The 13,534-nt window shown below is 42.0% G+C and overlaps 1 protein-coding gene across 1 annotated transcript; it reads right to left on the bottom strand.

The window, feature by feature from the left end:
- Positions 1-6,659: 6,659 nt before the first annotated feature.
- LOC130873565 (proline-rich protein 23A3-like) lies at positions 6,660-7,436 on the bottom strand. The gene has a single exon (XM_057768403.1). It carries the CDS (start codon positions 7,434-7,436, stop codon positions 6,660-6,662), a length of 777 nt encoding a protein of 258 aa, XP_057624386.1.
- Positions 7,437-13,534: the final 6,098 nt, after the last annotated feature.

Raw genomic sequence — 13,534 nt, 5'->3', positions numbered from 1 at the left:
GCCTCGGAAATTGTGCCACCTACAGTGGGCACATCTTTCCATCTCAGTGAATGTGATCAAGGTAGTCTCCCAGGACATGCTCAGAACTGCATTCCCCAGGGATTGCTAGGCCTTATCAACTTGACAGTGGAGACACCATTACACTGTCCACTAAGTGGTGGATTGAGGTGAAAATGTGGTTTCTGCATAAGGTGGGATTTTATTCAGCCATAAAGAAAACTGAAGTTACAAAATGTGAAGAAAATTCAGAAAACTGACAAAATATACATATTAAGTGAGATAACCTAGGCTTATAAGCAGGAGCCCAGTTTTTCTTATCATATGGAGATCTTAGCTTTGAATTTTTATATGTTTATTTAAATGGAAGTAAGGTGTATAGAGGTCAAAGAACAAGAAAAGACCCACAGGAGGAGAAATAAAAGACTTTATAAAAGAGGTAGGAGGGTCACAGAACACATGGGACATGAAAATGGAAGGGGGTAGTTGAGAGTACTTGGGGGCATTTAAACCAAGATGGGGGGGACAGAGAGATGAGTGAGAGGAGGCAATGGGAGGGGGTAAACCCCAATTATGCTCAAAAATATCACAAGGAAACCTGCTACTTTGTAAAGAATTAAAATATCAGCAATGCAACTGTGATATGTCAGAATTGCAGCATCTTTTGAAACTTTTGTGTCTCTTCTTAAGACCTGTCTACCACGTCTCAGTCTCTGAACACAGTTGGAGACCATTTACACAGTTCATGAGGACCTGATCACAAGGGGACCTTTAAATCTTTTATGCCTTGTTCAAGGACCTGGGAAAAGTCCTTGAATACCAGTGAACACTCTAGGGATATAACCATCCTCCTTGGGTAAAGGAAAAGGACATTGAATATTCTGGTTTTGAAATTTATTGAGGAAGACATTATTTTTTGAGATACTGTCTCTGTCTATGGTCCAGGCTGTCCGAGATTTACAGTTGTTCCCCTCTTCCCCAGCTGCCTGAATGCTGGGATTACAAGTGTTGGCTACTATGTCCATTCTGGTATACACTTAGTTATACAAGTCCACATGCAAAGTGGGATTTTCTCTTTTAACATCTTGTGAGTGCATTACAGAGTTAGAAGAATATTTTCAGTCAAGGGACCAAGGTTGACAGAAAAAACTGTGATACTAGGAAATGCATGAATTATTTGAACTAACGTGTATCCGTGCAGTCCTTTACTACAGCAAAGATGCTAGACAAAGCTAGCAATATTTAATATAGAAATAATAGCACACATATCATTTTAGACAGGGTCTCATCTGTGTAGTTCTCGTTATTCTGGAACTTGCTAAGTAGAGTAGGTTTGCATTGGACTCAGAGATCTGCCTGTCTCTGTCTCCTAAGTGCTGGGATTAAAGATATGATTCAATTACCCTTTCTACCTGTATTGATCCAACCAAATAATTTGGGATATTTATGCCTGAGAAAATGTAGTTATTAAGCTAATAGATACAAAACAATAGCTTAAAAATTTTTATAGAAAAAAGACATAACATCCAAGAGGCAGAAAATTTAGGTAATGTTGACTAAAATTGTGAAAAAAGTTATATAATATAAATACACACACAAGTACATAAAATGTGCATTGCTTTAACTGTATTGGTCTTTCTATACCACATGAGTGACTGGTGCCCAAGGAGGCCAGAAGAAAGCTTTGGATCCCTTAGAATTGCAGTTAGAGATAGTGAGATGTTATGTGGGTCCTCTGGAAGAGCAGCCAGTGCTCTTAACCCCTAAACCATTTAGTTAGACGTTCTGAAATGAACAAGGCACCAGTCAAGGGAATACTGTCTTCTAAGAAAAACAAGCAGAATTTTGAACAGGATGAGGCATCAGCTAACTGTAAGAGAAACACGTTACAATCAAGGCTTGGAAATAAAGACAGAGACATGGGGGAGCACGTCATGGAACAGGACACCATGTCCCTCTTGCAGAGATTGGAGAGAGGATCAGAGGCCTAAAAGAGCAATTTCTATTCTTCTCTTTTGTATGGGAGACTCGGGATTCATACTCCTAAACTACATTCCTAGCCCACTGAGACATTTCATATATTGAGACTTGAAGCAGGAAGTAACCCAAAGGTGTAGTTCACTGAGTTCCAAATGACAGATTTCTTTTTCTTTGATTTGTTTATTAATTATATGTACAGCATCTATCTGCATGTATCCCTGCAGGCCAGAAGAGGACACCAGATCTTATTACAAATGGTTGTGAGCCACCATGTGGTTGCTGGGAATTGAACTCAGGACATCTGAAAGAATAGTCAGTGCTCTTAACCTCTGCGCCATCTCTCAACCCCCAAATGACAGATTTCTATGACTAACCACATCCATGTGAAACTAAAGTGAGCAGATTAATTACACAGCAGTACAGAGATTTTTTTCAAGTTGATAAAATTCATATTTTATTTGCATAATTTTAAACTTTTTATTTATTTTTACATACCACAGTTTACCTTCCTTTCTCTCCTCCCTGTGCCTACCCCACCCACTTCTCGAAAGAATAATTCCTCCAGTGAGGGAATCATCAAGGCCTGCCTTGTCAGGTTGAGGCAGGAACAAGCTCTTCCCCACTGCTTCAAGGCTGAGAAAGGCATCCCACCATAGAGAATGGGTTCTAAAAAGTCAGCTGATGTACCAGGGACAGATCCTGGTTCCACTGCTAGGAACCCCACAAACAGACCAATATATACAAATGAAACCCACAGACTGGCGGTGGTGGCGCACGCCTTTAATCCAGCACTTGGGAGGCAGAGGCAGGCGGATCTCTGGGAGTTCGAGACCAGCCTGGTCTACAAGAGCTAGTTCCAGGACAGGCTCCAAAGCCACAGAAAAACCCTGTCTTGAAAAACCAAAAACTAAACAAACAAAAAACAAATTTGACCCACATGCAAAGAACCTAGGTCAGTGCCATGCAGACACCCTATTTTTCATTCTAGAGTCCATGAGCTCCCGAAGGCTCAGGTCATCTGTCTCTGTGGATTTGCCCATCATGATCTTGACTCTGCTTGTCTATATCATCATCCTCTTCTTTCTGTTCTGCCCAGTGCTGTGGTTACTGGATGAAAACTCTACGGTGGCAATTAGGGTGGTCACCAATCTGATTACGGAAGAAGGCCAGTGCAGGCACCATCTCCACTGTTGCTAGGACTAACTGGTGTCATCTTTGTGGGTTCCTAGATGTTTCACTGGCACCAGGTTTCTCCCTAACCCCATAATGGCCCGACTTATCAGGATATGTCTTTCATTGCTCTCCCTCTCTGTCATTCCCATAAACGGACCTTCCCCATCCCTTATGTTCCCATCTCCCATAACCTCCCATTATGCCCTTCCCCAGTTTACCCAGGAGACTTCTTACATCCATCAAAGAACAGCAGGAAAGAACAGTATCTCGAAGGAATGAGAGAAAGTAGATGTGATTTTAGAATCACAAACCCAGTGAAAATAGCACAAGTTAGTAGGTGTCAGTGAAACATTTCCAGACATAGGCTAAGACTTACCACATAGGCCATGGAAGAAAGAATTCCTGAGGCTGTTCTGTAGGCTTCTCAGAGGTGGTGGCTCACACCAATCATCTTAGCACTCGTGAAGCTCCAGCAGAAGAATTTCAAGTCTGAGGCAAGCCTGGGCTACACAAGGAAACCTTAGGTATATAAAACTGAACATTGTAGCCTAGAAAGAAGACAAACGAGGGGCCAGTGGGATGGATCAATGGGTAAAGGTGATGGAGGCCAGACCTGACATCCTGAGTTCAAGTGCTGGGACCCACAGGATAGAAGAAGAGAACAGAGTCCTTCTTTGCCTCTGACATCCACATGGTGCCAGGGCACTAGCGTGCACACACAAGCAAAGCAAATACATAAATGTGGTTTTTATATAAAAAATAAAAAGAATTAAGGAGGATATAAAGAAGGAGTGAGGTGCAAGAATAGAAAAATAATAAAGAAACTGGCAACAAACTCAAATATCCAATATCTAATTATTGATGTTCCCAAAGTAGCTTTATCTTGATATCTGCTTTGTCAGTATTGATTTATTTCATTATAAAACATAGATCAGTGTTAAAATGGCTCAGTGGTTAAGAACACTGAGAACCCTAGGGTTCTTATAGAGGACCCTAGTTTTATTCCCACTACCCAGATGGCAGCTCAAACTGTTTGTAACTCTGATATGCCCTCTTTTAGCCTATACAAGCATTCATGTTATACACACAGAAACACACACGTGTATATATTATATATGTATATATATACATATATATATCCACACACATACACAATAACTCTACACAATATATTGCCTTCGATACACACACATACAAAATTAATATATATTTATATATGTCATTTTTTATATGGACATTTTAATATTAGTTAAGAGTGGTTTCAAGAAAAACAGCAAGCCAGGCAGTGGGGACACACGCCTTTAATCCCAATACTCAGGAGGCAGAGGTAGGCCAGGCTGTTCTACAAAACGAGTTCAGGATAGCCAGCGCTAATCAATGAAACCCTGTCTCAAAATTAAAAGAAAATTGGGCATTAGTGGCTCAAACCTTTAATCTCAACACCCGGGAGGCAGTTGGATCTCTGAGTTTGAAGCCAGCCTGGTTTCCAGATTGAGTTCCAGGGTAGCCAGAAACTCTGTCAAAAAAAAAAAAAAAAAAAAAGAAGAAGAAGAAAGAAAGAAAGAAAGAAAGAAAGAAAGAAAGAAAGAAAGAAAGAAAGAAAGAAAAAAGATCCCTGTGGGTTTGAGCCTGGGCTGATCTCCCTACAAGGTGAGTTTTAGGACAGTTACGACTATATAGGGAGGTCATTTCTCAAAAAAACTCAACCCTACCAATCAGCCATTCAAACACTCTCTAACCTCCCAAAGCAAACCATCCCAGAGTATAACGACAATCAGAGGAAATCCTATGGATTAGCAGGGATGCAAAGGGCCTTCCTTAGACGTCGTGTGTTCTGTCAGCATTAACTGATGGAAAAGACACCATGGAACACCATGCTCAAAACAAAAACTTCTTAAATGTTATCATGTGACACTGTAAGGCAACTCTTCAATCATTTCTGCTTCTAACCATCTCTGTTCATGTATCTGAAAGAGGACCTAACTTTTACAATGTCCTTAGCCCTACCCTGCTCTCATGTGTTCTCTTACCCTGTTTTGTGTGTTCCATAGACTAAGGGCTCAACATAGCTCATACATGAAGGTACTCTAATACACAAGTTTTTAAAATACAATTTTATTGAATTATTAGATCCAACATTTTGACAAAGTCTTAGTACTTAACCAAAACCAATCAAATATCCTAACTATTTTGAATGATCAGAAACATTATAAAGTAACATCTTCATCAGGACAAAGACTATCTAACAACCACTTACAGAAAAGCTAATATTCTATTATAAAATTTAAATAATTGCATTCTATGTGATAGGCATTCCCAACAAATACACTTCAAGTGAACTTAAATATCCCATAGAACTTAAATATCCGATAGGAAAAATAAGATGTATTAGATATGTCAAAGGCCCCCATTTTCTCAGTAGAGATATTGTTTTTATCAAACATCCAAAAGAAGGTACACAAAATTACTATATAAAAATAAGTTTGTTGGAAATCAAATCAACATAAGACATATCTACATACTAGTAACAATGAATAACATAAATTTGGGATCTTCTACTTATTCTAAGAATATAGTCTTATAATTAATTATTGTAACATTAGAATTATGACCTCCAGAACAAGAGAACTATATTAAAAATACAGAAAATGATATCCAAGTACTTATTTCTTATTGAAAAACTAAAGCCAAATCAAAAAGAAAAAAACCCAAAATAAACCGACAGTGCAAACAATAGCCCCACCAAATTAACTACTTATTAAAAAAAATAACATGAGCTACGTGGTGGTGGCGCACGCCTTTAATCCTAGCACTGAGGAGACAGAGGCAGGCGGATCTCTGTGAGTTCGAGGCCAGACTGGTCTACAAGAGCTAGTTCCAGGACAGCCTCCAAAAGCTACAGAGAAACCCTGTCTCGAAAAACAAAAACAAAGAAAAACCAAAAACAAAACAAAACAAAAAAAGAGCACAATCATTACTTCCCTTGCTAAGTTTGTTTCATACAGAACAGCATCTGTAAGATGAAACCATTTGCTAGATTTTCCCAAATGAGGAAGAACCTCGGTAAGGAAAGGGCCCATGGCAAAAAAGCTGGCAGAGTAGGAGGGGTAGTGGTAAAGTCATAAACGATTTTTACTATCAATGACTAATTAATTCAAGAAATTAAGTTGGAGAAAGGCGAATGATAGGGTGAAGTATGAGGGAAAGTGCTGCAAGTTGGGGGCAAAACCAGGACTGCACTGCTGGAGCTGCCCGAGGGTGACTTCTGTACAGACAAAGTCTAAGTAAGCAGTCAAGTCAAAGAGCAATGCAGGCGAGTGTCAACCAGCACGTGATCTGGAGGCGATGATCTTCCTTCCAGACATTCTGGCCAACCAAATATCCAATATTCTGCATTCTTCCCATTTCAGAAACAAGAGTGTCCTTCTAACCTTGTAGGCTGTGCACTCGCGATGGCGTTGGGAAGCCAGTCTCTCATTTGAGGGACATCCGGATTGGTGCAGGGCAGTTCATTCACAGAACAGTCTCTTCCTGGCCTTGCATGGGGACCTAGGAGAGGACGGAGGACGCTGCTCTTGGGGACTTGGAGGAGGAGATGGAGGCAGAGGCTGCAGGGGTGAGCTGGGGAAGGGTCCCAGCAGATAGCTGTCCTGGTCCCAGACAGACCTTGGAGAATATGGCTCTGCATTAGGGGAAGACCCTGAAGGATATGGTTCTGGGATGTGGCCCTGAGGCCAAGGACTGGGCATCCTGATGGTGGAGGAAAAGTGCTCACTTGCCTGACCAGCTGGAGGATCCATCCATGGTGACAGGGAGCCAGAGTCCTCATCCTCATCAAAGGATTCCTCTTGGTAGGAACTTTCTAGAATGAACTCACAGGAGGATCCCGGCTGGAGGACTAGAAGGTCATCCGCTGGCATTTCCAGGACAGCGCCCCCCTGCGGGGTGGCGGACAAGAACCCAGGCTGTCCAAGATGGTCTGGAGCCTGGAGGCCTTCGGGCACCAGGATGATGGTGTGTTCGGGGAGCTCCACTTCCAGAACCGAGTTGGCATCTGGCTCCAGCAGCAGTTCGACGCCATCCAGCTGCAGCTGCACAGCACAGCCGGCAGCCAGGAACACCATGGAGGTCGATGCATCACTGGCGGACCCGGCAGGCTCTTCCAGGCTGAATGACTCCTGGGGCTCCTGGAGGCGGCGGCGCTTAGCAGGGCTGGGTCCTTGTGGCTGCGGTGCCCAGCAGTGTTCGGAGTCGGCGCTGGGGCTGCGGGGTCGTACTCCCAGCATGTTGGTGACGATGTTGGGCTTGCGGAGGCGTGGATTGCAGTGCAAAGACGTGCAACGGGGCGGCTGCTGTTCTGGCTGTGGAGCGCTGCGCTTTCCTCACGTCCCGCCGGATATACCCCAGGCGTCAATTCTATTTCAAGGGATGCGCGGGAAAACAAGTCGAATAGGGAAATGTCATGAAGGCTCCGCCCCTTCCTGGCTCCGCCCAGCACTGTCGATCTGACCAATGGCTATGGCTGTAGTTTGTAGGTCAGTGTGTGGTATTCCGTTCTTAGCACTCCATAAGCAGCCATTTGGTTTGTAGGCCTTCGCCCACGCTTTGGATTGTGGGCCTTGTATGCTATAGCCAGATTATAGCAGTAAGCCATCACTGCTCAAGTCTCGCGAGTGGAATGTTGTGTAAGGACGCCCCGTGTAAGACTGGATTTCAGCCTTCAAAATGGAAGTACCCTATTCTACTCTTGACCTATAGTGTCGGGAGTTTTGTGTGCATCGTTCAGCCTCTGTCCAGTTTTTAAATGACCATCAATCATCCTCCACGGATGGTGAAAGAGAACATAAATTAACATGTTTTGTGATTAAAGTTGCTTTCTTTATTATGCGAGCCAGTCTTAAAAGCATTATGCTGTCCGTTAAAATACAAGCTTACTTAATTGGATTTAAATCCCAAGTCTGACGAATAATGTATATCTGTTTTTTTGTCTAGTATATAAACTGTTGTAAAGCAATGCCAATTGTGTTAAAATCTTTTCTAGGATTTGGGATCGAGCTGAACTAGGTCCGGCATTTCAAGCCTTGCGGAAGTTGATACTGCTCCAGTGCATTGATCTAAGCTGCCGCTTTAAGTCAAGGCGTATTTGGATTGTCGAGGTGGCGGAATGATACCGGTAAAATAGACATCACTGATTTTAAGAATGCGTAGTGTATGTATTTAAATGCCAATTGACGACAAGAAAAATAGTTCTACTTATGCCTATCTTTTAGCTATGTGATTCCTCAGCCCGGAGGTAATTATTGTAATAGAACATCTTGTTCATTTATTAAGGGCTATATAAAATTTATCCTGCTTGAATCCTCTTTTTTTTTTTGTTGGACTTAAACTTAAGTTCAATGACTTGAACCGAAAAGTTCCTCCTTCTTCCTCCTCAGAGATGGGATGATTTCCATTTTCCACCTAAGTCAGGCCCTTTCCGAGGAACATTTAAACCTGTGGATGTCAGTGATGCTACTGGAATCCTCTTGCGCGTCTCTTTGATATTAGTGCTATGAGGGGATTTTAAAAGTCTAGCCTGGGTGCTGAGCCAGTCAGGGCATGCTGGCTTTCAGTCTGGATATTCGCTTCCTGCTGGATTTCCGGTGTATCTGCCCGTGAGGCTGAAAATTTCCCCAAGGAATAGCAGCCTGGGACAAGACAACGCCGGGAAGCCAGTTCGGGCTCCTGGACGATTTGGAAGGCTCTGGTAGGAACCCGCAGATCCAGAGGTGCCTTCCCTGGGGTGAGATGGAATGTTTCTGGAAGCTGCAGTCTGGCTGATAGGTGATCTAGGCTGAGCGCCAGGCCAAGGGCAGGGATGGAGTGAGGCTTGGGTTTGGGTCCTGGAGAGGTCTGTCTGTGACCCTTGATGGGTCAAAAATTCCAAGTGGCAGAGTGTTCCTGAATAGGGTGCTACTGAAGACAGGCCAGTAAGTGTCATGGTGTAAGGGAAGATGGATTAGCACAGAGTCAGGCAGCATACAGGCGCCTAGTCTCAGGGCTGAGATGGTGGCACCTATGTCTGTTGTTTGCTTGGTCTCACGACCTTAACTTGGTGAAAAATCTGGGATGTGATCTTCTGACTGGGACAGAAATGAGTTAGCATGGATCTTGGTTTCCCCTCCTCTACCAGTTCCTAACTGGGTGATACTGGGCATTTCACCGCTTCTGGGACTCTATTTCCTCTCATGTTAATGTGGGCAACACCATACTGCCGTACAGAGTGGTTGTAGGATGGTTTGCAATGTTTCTGGAATGTGGCGAATGCTTATTAGGAATTTGGGATTTACTGAAAGATTTTTAACTGGTCTTTCTCACTTGCTCTTGCCAGCCTTGTTCCTCTAAACAAATGCTTAGAGAACAGTAGTAAGAAGTACTACTCCCTAAAGGGATGTTTGAGCCATTAGGAAGCAGGCTTCTAGGTGTTTTTGTAGCGGAGTATCTACATGGTTGGTTTTCAATCAGATGTTCTCCATCCTACCTGCTTTTGCCCTCCTCTTTAAAGTGCCTAAAGACGTTGGTCATAGTGCCAAGGCCCTTAATCCCCTCACTTGGGAGGCAGAGGCAGGAGGATCTCTGAGTTCAAGGCCAACCAGGGATATATAGTGAGAGCCCAGGTTCAAAAAGAAATGCCCAAGGTTGTAGGGTGAATTGATTAGACATGTTCATTAGTGTTACTCAGTATGATTCAGCAAATTACTACATCATGCTTAAAGTTCTGGGTAGACTAAATTGGCAAAAATGACAGGTAGTTAGGTATACAGAGAAGGGTCCAGGTGAGGGAATGAAGCCCAGGGGACTTGGATCCAGGAAACTGGCTACAAGGAGGACATGAATAAATGGGACTCAAGAGTTTCCTGAGCCTTAGGTGTGAAGTAACTAAAGCCAGCGAGGACTTGGGACTTTGCTGGTGTTCTTGACATTGATCATTTCTTTATTCCTAATTTTAGTTTTATTTTTGAGATAATCTCATGTAGCCAGGCTGTCCTCGAACTCTTGTGTAGCAGAATCTGTCCCCAACTCCTGTTGTTGCCTCACCTCCCAAGTGCTTGGATTATAGACACATGCCACCACACCCAGCAGCTTTGATCATATATTCACCCACTTTCATTTAGAATTAAATGGCTTGAAAATTACTATTTATTTTTATTCACATGGGCAATAATAATAACATTTCAAAAACAAGCCAAACTGTAAGGTGGTAGCCCCTGGTTAGCTCCCGCTAACTCTTGCCTTAGAGCTGCGGCAGTGCGTGCCTTTTCTGGGTGTTTATGGCGGTTTGCGGCAGTGCGCACCTTTTCTGGGTGTTTATGACGGTTTCCTCTCTGGAACGGTGAAGTGTCATGAGCATTCTTCTGGCCTGTCGGAGCTCACCGTTATTTGGTATTGATGCCCTCAAAGTACAGGATCTCTCCCATTTCATTTCGGAGGCCTTTTCAGCATGCAGCGTTGACATCTAGATTTCAATTGTTTTGTATAAAAAAAGGCAACTTCAGCTGAACAGTGGTGGCGCATGCTTTAAATTCCAGCTTTCGGGAGGCAGAGACAGACAGATCTCTGTGAGTTTGAGGCCACCCTGGTCTGCAGAGTGAGTTCTAGGACTGGCTCCATAGCTACTGGGAAACTTTATCTATAAACAAACAAACAAAGACAAATAAATAAATAAAAAGAAAAAGCAACTTCACAAATCACTTATTTATTAACTCCTTTTCCTCTAACAGAATGCTGAGGGTAGCTCAGTTCTCTGCTGGCCTAGCAGTAATCCCAGTAACTGTGATATATTACAGTAGGCCATCTTTATTTCCAACATCTCTCAAGGGTGAGTGCTCTTGTATTGCTGATGCTGTTTAAGGGTTAGCTATGATGATAGCCTAGGTGATCACGAGATCCTCAATCCTAATCTATTTTAAGGATGCCAACTGGCATTCAAATAGTGATTTGGCCTTAAAGCCTAAGCATGAAAAGAAATAGCAGATTTACCAAGTCCTTAGGGTGAAGTCAAGCTTCAGAGTTTTGCTGTTACCATCAAACCCTGATGGTTTCTGCTTGTGTCATCAACTGTCTTACAAAGACTCTTTGGTGTCTAGTTGTTTTCTGGGTTGTGCAATTGTGTGCTTTGCAACAGTGATAGTTTTTCCCCTGGTCAAGCTCTATACCTGCACTTGTTTGCCCTTGTCTAATTCTGTCAACAGGTACTTTCAGTGAAACAAATATAATAAGGGGAAACGGTATCTTTTTTAAATTTTTATTCTAGTCTTTGGTGAGAGTGCTGCCCATCTTTGCCAGTTAAGCATGCTAGTCCCATTGCTCAGAAATAAACAGTAAAAGAGACATGTTTTTCTCCTTTTTTTAGTGAAATATTTCAAATTTATAGAAACTTTGCAGAAACAAGCCACCATGTATCTTTTATTATCATCATCGTCGTTTTGCTGCATTGGTTTTTTTTCTCCCTGTCTCTCAGAGGTCACATGGTTGCCGGTTTGCTCTTCCAGAGAACACACTTAGGTTCCTCCAGTTCTCCTGAGTCTTGGTTTCCTTGCAAATCTTCCCATTTCTTATTCCCCTCTCACTTTTTCCAGAATGAGAAATCTGGATTCTCTCAACTTATTTACCAATTGATCCATTCATACAACTCATACAGAGTAAGTTTTGGACTTGATAGATTTTTATTGTCACGACAAACTTAGTAAAACGTTTCAAGATTTATTTGCATTTGTTTGTCCTGCTGCTGACTGAAGGACCATAGTTAAGATGCTGTGTTCAGAATGTGCTTTGATTCGTACTGCTCTTTGGTGAGGTCATTTCATTGCACAGGAATATAGCTTGACTCATTCATGTTTATATTCAGTTTTATCCTCCTTCCCCTGATTCTCTGTGGAGTGTGTGTGTGTGTGTGTGTGTGTGTAAGATCATGATGTGTATGAATGGGTACACATGGAACACTAGTGGTGGTCAGACCACAACATTGTGGAGTTGGTCCTCTCTTTTAACCTTTATTTGTGTTCCATGAATGGACTTTCAGTCGACAGACATATGATGCCAGCTCCTTAACCAGTGAACCATCTCCACGGCCCCAATTGTACAGTTTTGAAACGTGCCATTAGATTCTGTTTACTGCTGTATTGACAATTTAACTTCAGAGTGACAATGATCTGCAATATTGTTTTTTTTTTCCAAGATGGTATCTCATTATGTAACCCTGGGTGTCCTTGAGCTCCCTGTGTAGACCAGGATGGCCTCAAACACAGAGATCCACCTGTTTCTGCCTCCCAAGTACTTGATACCATGCTTGGTCTCTAATACTTTTTGAGAATTTTTTCAAGTTTTGGTATTGATACTATATTTGCTATGTAAGAATCATCTGGAGATGCTTAAATCTACACACTGGGACCATTTCAACAGTGTTGTATAAAACCGTAGATCTGGCACTGCCAGCCTGGCATGCTTGCTCTTCCTTTTTTGATAATTGTAGTTTTTAGATTTCATTTCTCTGCTTCTAGTCTTTTGGATGAATTGCATTTTTAAAGAATTATTTCCATGTATCTTTAAAAATGTTTAAGTAAAGGTGTTCTTAATGGTTACTATATCTGTTATTATTGATTCCCTACTGTTTCATAATGTCTGTTATCTGCTTGTCCCATGATTTCTTGATTAATTACATATTAGCCTGGATGCAAATTTGCTGTGGGATAATGCTTTTGTACACTGTAAAGATTTGTCACTCATACCGGTTTGATAAAATGCTGATTGACCAGTAGTCAGGCAGGAAGTAGAGGCAGGGCAACCAGACTAAGATAATTCTGGGAAGAGTAAAGGTAGAGTAAATCACAGTCAGATGCAGAGGAAGCAAGATGAGAATGCCCTACTGAAAACAGGTACCAAACCATGTGACTAAACATAGACAAGTAGATAAGAATTATAGGTTAATTGAAATTATTTACGTTAAGGCTGTGGATTCATTCTGGGTTATAGAAACTAAAGTTTGATCAAAGAAGACCCCTTGAAACAAATCTCTGATAGGAGTGGACGGCCCAAATGATTCAACATTTCAGAGGACCCCTATTGCAGTTTCCTCTGAGTTCTACATCCAGAACAACTTTAAGACTGCTGACTGAGATGATCCAGCCTCACAGAATACTCCAGTCAGAAATTGAGCATAATACTAAATTTTCTTTTGGTCCCCATAGGATTATCAGTGCTCCTAGTTATCAGGAAATAGCCTAGAAAACTACACTCACATTTCATAAAAATGGATTATGAGTGTTTGTTTTTGTTTAGAGTTTTGTTTGCAAGTTGTTATTGATAATGGTCAGGAAAAAAGCTAAACAAAGAAGATTAGATTAAG

Source organism: Chionomys nivalis, chromosome 4 (genome assembly GCF_950005125.1).
Source record: "Chionomys nivalis chromosome 4, mChiNiv1.1, whole genome shotgun sequence".
In the NCBI taxonomy this organism is placed as follows: Eukaryota; Metazoa; Chordata; class Mammalia; order Rodentia; family Cricetidae; genus Chionomys; species Chionomys nivalis.
This window is presented reverse-complemented; position numbering and strand designations above follow the sequence as displayed.

What these genes read in the sequence shown, in the direction of transcription:
- LOC130873565 (XM_057768403.1), bottom strand. Translation starts at nt 7,436, where the DNA reads ATGCTGGGAGTACGACCCCGCAGCCCCAGCGCCGACTCCGAACACTGC.